The 6,829-nt window shown below is 42.5% G+C and overlaps 1 protein-coding gene across 1 annotated transcript; it reads right to left on the reverse strand.

The window, feature by feature from the left end:
* Window positions 1-926: 926 nt before the first annotated feature.
* On the reverse strand, window positions 927-6,084 carry LOC125720232 (leukocyte cell-derived chemotaxin-2-like). Its single transcript, XM_048995457.1, has 5 exons — window positions 6,036-6,084; window positions 4,730-5,014; window positions 4,310-4,403; window positions 3,104-3,249; window positions 927-1,840 (listed from the first exon to the last, which is right to left on the reverse strand). Exons 1-5 carry the CDS (start codon window positions 6,076-6,078, stop codon window positions 1,674-1,676), a joined length of 735 nt encoding a protein of 244 aa, XP_048851414.1. The 5' UTR covers window positions 6,079-6,084; the 3' UTR covers window positions 927-1,673.
* Window positions 6,085-6,829: the final 745 nt, after the last annotated feature.

The following is a 6,829-nucleotide window of genomic DNA, read 5'->3' on the forward strand; positions in this document are numbered from 1 at the left end:
GATTGGTTTTATATCACTTCTATCATACAGAAATTTCCAGAAGGGCGGAAAACTGGGGAATATAGGGGATTACACAATGTTCTGCACATAAAATGAAGAAAAATATCTCCCCTTAGAAAATGAGTGGTGTCAAAATATTATTTTTGATTAGAAACCGGAGTGGCTGCATCTAGTGTACTAGATGTTTCCAGGTAACTAATGGTTCTGGGATAATTCACCTGACAGAGTAAATCTCAACTTCTTCCATTATGTCACCCCCAGACTGTAAGCAAACCAGCATCACATTCATAATGCAATAGACCGACGTCCTTTTAAGGAATTTGCTCCCGTTGGCAAAACATGTACAGCGCATTAAAATCCAGTGCAAAAAAAATAAAAATAATATTGTTCTTATTGTGAAGGAAATAAGCTAGAGGCGACAACAGTGTTATATAACTCCGTGTTTATTCACCATTAACAATTTATAACATACATGGAGCAACCCATTATTGTGTCTGCAGGGGTGGTAAAATATCAGCATTTATTACATCACCCCCCTTTTAAGTGAATGGTACAAAAAAGGAATTATGTCATAAAGGTATTTGGAAAGAGACCCTTTGTAAAACAACAAGAAGGTGTGTTTTGTTCTGATGAATTAAATGCAAATGTTGGATTGAACATGCTCGTAACGGGTTTTCATTGGTATTTTCATGTTTGTTTTCCATGCACAAAAAGCTGAATTATTTAACTACCGATCTGTCGCTTTTATTCTAAATTAAATAATGTGGATTTTCTGAATGCTAACACACGAAAGATTACCCACAAAGCCATTTCGAATGTTCATTTTTAGTTGTGTTTTTAAATTGTATGCATTTATTAAATGTTGCGGGAATTTCAATCACAGATTAGCTGCGAGTCAAAGCAAAAATTCAGACTTCAATCTCTGGCAAATTTGAAGTGTCTTTATTAACTGCAGAAAGAATTGCATAACAGCAACAAAACAGTACAACACACGCAAATATGTTTATTTAGTTTTACAGATGCTATGGTAACGTAAAACTGTTTATTGGAAGTTTCTATTGCTCTATATTGTTACTGCTTTAACTAACATCCCATCCAGTATCTGCCTCTGCATTATGCCCAGTGCTACGTGGCATTGGCGTCAGGCCCGTTCACAACCATGTCCAGACATTGGAAGATAGATAGATGGTTACTAACGTACACATAATGGTTAACAATGTTTATATAACACAGTAAGTTGACAGATTAATGGGTCGAGAAGCAGAACGATGTTCATGACAATAATTTAAGTTTCAATGAGGCAGAACTTAAGCGTAAATGGAAAAAGTAATATGAAGAGAAGAAAGTAAGATTTATTAGTTAATTTTGTTTAGTTCTGCTAAAGACAGATTAGTAATCAGATACACAGGAAACACGTGCTTGTCGAGCACCACTGTGTGCGGCACCTAGTTCGATCTATTAAACAAAGCCAGCTTTATAATTTGCTGATTGTCACCACCTTGTGGTACGTTGTGGTACAGCGCCGAAATTCTAAAACATTGTGATCTGGCGCCATAATTTCAGGCTGGATTTTACAACCCCAACTGGCTCCAGGAAGCTTTGATGTAGCTGATCGGCGAGAGCCAGCATCGATTCGCAGCTAAAGCGTAAGGACATTGCTGTGAGGGAGGGGCCTATATGAAGGGTGTAGGGTTCGAATGGTCACACATCTGCAGCTCCAGATGGGAGGTGATTCCAGAGAAGCGCTCCTGAAGGGGTAGTAGGTAGCCCATGACTTCGCCCTTGGAGATGTGGCCCACGTAACGGTATGGCCGGATGTTGAAGATCTTCACACAGGACTCTTTAGTGAAGGAAAAAACAGGGAATAACATCGGTATGTCAACAACAAGTTGTGTTTATTGTGGCTTATTCCACATTGAATCTCTGAACATTTGCAATGGATTAAATCATCTGTTAATGTCCTGAACATAAGACTGAGGGTGATGGTCTATACCAAGAACGCAAAGAACATATTTGTGTTCTTGGCAAGATTATTCTTACTAACTTGCCTCCCACGACTAAACTTGGGGCGTAATGAATCATGCGATTTTTCTCGTTGGCAAGAATGCAACCGATGCATCCTCAAAATTTGAGGTTGGGCGAGAATGAGATCCTGGGACTCGAGACAAAAACGGTCAAGGTCTGCTTACTGATAAACACCCCGAATGTTTGTTCTTTATCTGAAATATGTTTTGTATTTTTAAGTGTAGAGCTATACACTAGCCTACCAAAAGTCACATGACACAATGACAAAGGGGCGTAAGCATGAAATATGCTAATATTTTAGCTTTCAGGGAACATTAAAACACTGATAAGAGAAGAAAGAGCCCAATAGATTATCTGTGGCGTGGATAAGAATGTGGAATTAAGACAATACCGAAGTTCAAAGCCTTCTACAACCACGTCTGTCTACAAGAAGCGTTTGTCTTAATGAGGCTTTTCCACAACACATTTAAACTTTTGCCAAAGCTGCAAATAACTGCTATTGTAGCTTTTTTTTGTTCCATCTCTATTCATTAAGGGAAAAGGCATTTTTCATTTAGGTGTGAAACCTTTGGCTTCTGCAAGGCACCTCAAACTTTGAACGTTTTTTTTTGTTGGTGCCCTAGCAGAGCCGAGACAGTGATGGAGCTTAGCGACTCCAGATATGGTCCTCGTTGGTGTCGGAAAGGTTCCCAATCAACACCATGTTATTCATGTGTGCCCACATCAGAGGCTAACACAAGCTAATCTTCAGATCCTGGTCTCGATGACGGCCCTACCTGACAATTGCCCGGTTTCATTTTCTTTTCTGAACTCAGATGGTCCACATGTGGTTGGCATAGTTCATCCTAACCTCGACGCTCCCCTATACGTTCACCTTAATCCCTTTAAACGGCACCCGGTGCCAATTCAGCAGTGATAGACAGGCAATACTATGAATACAGCTGTGAAGTTTTTAAGTAACAGATGTGTCCTATAATCTATTAAGTGCTACAGCGACTGCAACAACGGAAAGGCTCTACCCCGTACAGCCGAGTGAGCAAATCGCGGGCGTTGTGAACGTCGATTTCACAGCTCCGACCTGAATTATAGAGCTTAACACCATCATAGTGGAGGGTATCTTCCTGCGGGCGGCTGACTGGCCCCCCCAGGGTGCCAGAAAAGGGGGCGTTGATGACGGAGTAGTCGTCACACACCACGTCCACGGCTCTGTGGGTGCTCCCAGCCCTGCGAAAAGGGGGGGGTGTAGTTTCGGCTGGTGTTCCGGACACAGACGGGCATCCCTCTCCCCGGAAGACTGCTCCGGCCTCCCCGCTTATCACAGATACTTCATTCTGTCTCCCTGTACGCCACCAGTCAAAAGCTTTCACACACACTGACATTTTCTACATCTGCATGTTACTCAACATTTACTAAAAATATACTCAATATTCTTTGCTAACAAATAAATTTACAGTATGTTCACCATTTGAGTACCTTTTTTAACAGGATAATGTCATATCTTTAATTCATCAAAGTAACCCCCTCTAGCAGTTATAACAGCAGAGAAAATTCGAGGCATTCTTGCTACATGGAACATTAAATACTGCTCTGTTTCATGGGGTGAAGCAGGTAACTAGTGCATTTAAAGTTAAAGGACGACCTGGAATCTGACTATTCCATCACCACACAGCCAGTTAATAGGGTGTCAGACACGCACTGTTACTCTTTCCATGTTATAAAACAAACCTATTTTATTTGACATATAGTTTCATTTATAGTTGTTCACTCAACTTTCCAATGCTTAACAGGGATAAAAAATCCGCAGTTTATGAAATAAACGGAAAAATGGTAAAAACCTGTGGTGTGCGAACACTTTCGACTGGTGGTGTATGTTCTCATGAAAGTGAGGCAGATATTAGTACTTGTGTTTTTGTAAACATAAAGTCATCCTTAGACAGAATGCCCAGGACTTACGTACGTATGAGTTTTGCGCAGCTCTGTGAACTCGACTCTGTTCATGTGAACAGTGCAAAACGTTTTTTTTTTTTTTTTATCAACATCATATAAAAATAAATCGATAATTAGTAATGCTGTGCACTGACCTTTTGAAGGACAGGTGCTCGAAAGTGGGGGGTTGAGGGCAGTGAGGATAAATTTTGCTGACCTTGGAGGGGTCCCCTAGCTAAAATTTTGCCAACCCGAAATAGGAACTTAGAAAGTCAGAAAAAGGGCACATTTTTAATTAGACAAATATATAACCTTGGACCTCCACCCCACAAGGGGGCAGCACACATATGGAGGTTACCTCTCAGAGTTGAAAGCTCCACAGCCGAACCTGTCGCAGCCCCTTATTCTGTTCTGATGGTGACTGGCACACAGGGGATGCCAGGCACCAGGACCTGGGCGGAGTGGGGGGGGGGGGCACATGTCATCATCGAAGAGCCGATTACCCTGCCCAAGTATACAAATTGATTCCAGAGCAGAGGTGGAAATTTCTGCTCCAGAAAGTAAAAATGCAGACCGAGATTTTTTTTCCAGCCAATCAGCTGAGTACTCATTGGTCTGGATTTGTACTTTCTGGACGTGAAATTTCCAACCCTGTTCGAGAGGCTCCTTGCTGCAGAACTAAAGGGGGAGAACTGACATCTAGGCACATGAAAATGATGCAGTCTGTTCCCATCCAATGAAACAGGACAACAAAGAGGAGAACTCTTAAGGTCGTCACCTGGCAGACAGCACCGCCGCACTTTGGGACCAGCACACTTGTTTCTCAGGTATCTCCCCTGGCAGATGTACCTGCTGAGTTGGCAAATTCCTCCGATACTGGTGCAGGCTGCATCATACCCCCACCCACTCTGCCTGGATGATGTCCCACTGCCACCCTGGTTCGGCTTGGAGCTACTGGTGCTCCTGGTCACCTCTTTCCCAACCTTCTCATCTTCTCTGCTCTTTCGGGGCCTCCTCGGTTCGCTGCCATCCTTCCTCTCGCTCTCAAGAGAGACACCTAAAGCTAGAGAAAGACCAAAGGTCTCACCCCTCAATGCCGTCAAAGCAGGCAAAGTGCAGAGTACGAAGATCTATTTACCCCATTAAAATAACGAGGCAAATTGTAATTTTCTAAACAGGTTCTTGTCCTGACCTTGTGCTGGAGAAGTGATATGGATGGATGGATGTATGAATTAGATGAGCATACATGCCCCTCGGTGTAGAAAAGTCGGTGTAGATATTGGATTGGTTGCTCATGTCCAGCTTAAAATAACGTCGTGTTTGATTTTCATTAACTACATTACCGCCGCATAAGGCTCGTGAATTTCAATCACGGTGCCTTTCACCTGGAGCTGGTAGCCATAATTGAAACGAGCTGCGTATCGCTTTGGATTAATCGCATCTCACGGTCAGTGGCTATTCCTGGCACCCGCATTACCATGACGACCGAAGAATCTGGATGAATCGTTCCTAATAAGTTACCTTAGTGTGTCTAATCTGAACAAATTCTGTAGACACAACAGCACAAGCCTTCCTTTCTATGTTGTAATAATGGTAGCTATTCCATTCTTGCACGTATTTTTTTCAAAGCCAGAATATTAAAAAAATAAAACCAGGGTTCATTTGCTAATATGGTGCGGGGTTCTAACCATGCATCTACTGTTCAAAACTTTTTATAGACTTAAAATCATAGGCAAAGGGTCAGAAATGACTAATAACCAGAGGTGGAGAGTTCAGCTCCAGAGAGTATAAATCCAGGCCAAGATTTTGTTTCAACCAACCAGCTGAGTACTCTGTGACTGTGACCCTTTATACTCAACTGGTTGGTTGAAACAAAGTCTGGATTTAAACTCTCTGGACCTGAACCCTCCACCTCTGCTAGTAACCATGTAAAATATATATTCTACATACAGTTTTACACACTTGTAACTATAACCAGTTTATATTACTAATTGGTACATTCATACATTGTAAATATAATATTTAACTATAAACATATTCACAAAACCTACAATGGTAATGTTGGATAAGACACATTTACTTACCGGAGGCTAAAATCATAAAAATCAGAATAGACTTCAGGGACATTCTGCCTGTCAGAAAACACAACGACGTAGGGAAAAAAAAAATCATCAATTATAATTTTTTGCAGTCTTCCTAAAGCTGACCAATCAACTGGGAAGAAGGAAAGAGACAACAGCGTGAATCCGGCAGCATCACAACGAACAAAGCAAAGCTGTTCAGCCGTCTAAGCATTGTTTAAATGTCTAACACCTCCGGATTAAATGACTATGCGTTAGTTCCATGATTGTGGGGCTTATCCTAAGCCTCCCCCTACAGTTCATGGCAAGAAACGTCTTCTACGTGCTCTAAACGCATGCGAACCTGTGGTTCTCTGTTGTCCGTTTAGCGCTAACTGGAAGGCAGTCGTCAAGTTTGGTCTATTGTCTTAGAGAGATTTCATGCTTGGTGCATGAGTTGAGTTTCGTCATTTTACAGTGACCTTCAGAGACTGTCAATCGTCATCGCTCACCACTCAGCCGACGCTAATAATAACCTGCCGTGACCCAAAAGTGTCACCATCAGACCATGTTTACTCACTCAGGTAACCATGGAGCGCTAGTCTGTCGTGCTTCTGAGCCCAGTCACGTCAGCGCCGGCTAAGTCCGCACGATTTCATGTACCGCGGCCCGCGAGCGCGGCGACGGGCAGACAGCGAATAACGTGAAATAACGGCGAAGTGTGACGGCGATGCCGCTCAAAACGTCGTAAGGAACAGGAGCCAGTTGCTGCGGATTGACAAATCCCATTTGCAGGGGTCTGGCCTGCAGTGTGGGAA

This window comes from Brienomyrus brachyistius, chromosome 24, assembly GCF_023856365.1.
Source record: "Brienomyrus brachyistius isolate T26 chromosome 24, BBRACH_0.4, whole genome shotgun sequence".
Lineage (NCBI taxonomy): Eukaryota > Metazoa > Chordata > Actinopteri > Osteoglossiformes > Mormyridae > Brienomyrus > Brienomyrus brachyistius.

Excerpts from the sequence above, each read along its gene's own strand:
- LOC125720232 (XM_048995457.1), bottom strand. The coding sequence starts at position 6,078 with ATGTCCCTGAAGTCTATTCTGATTTTTATGATTTTAGCCTCCG. Across the intron at positions 4,404-4,729 it reads GCGGCGGTGCTGTCTGCCAG|GTCCTGGTGCCTGGCATCCC; the intron begins GTGACGACCTTA and ends CACTCCGCCCAG. Across the intron at positions 3,250-4,309 it reads GGAGCTTTCAACTCTGAGAG|GGCTGGGAGCACCCACAGAG; the intron begins GTAACCTCCATA and ends CCCTTTTCGCAG.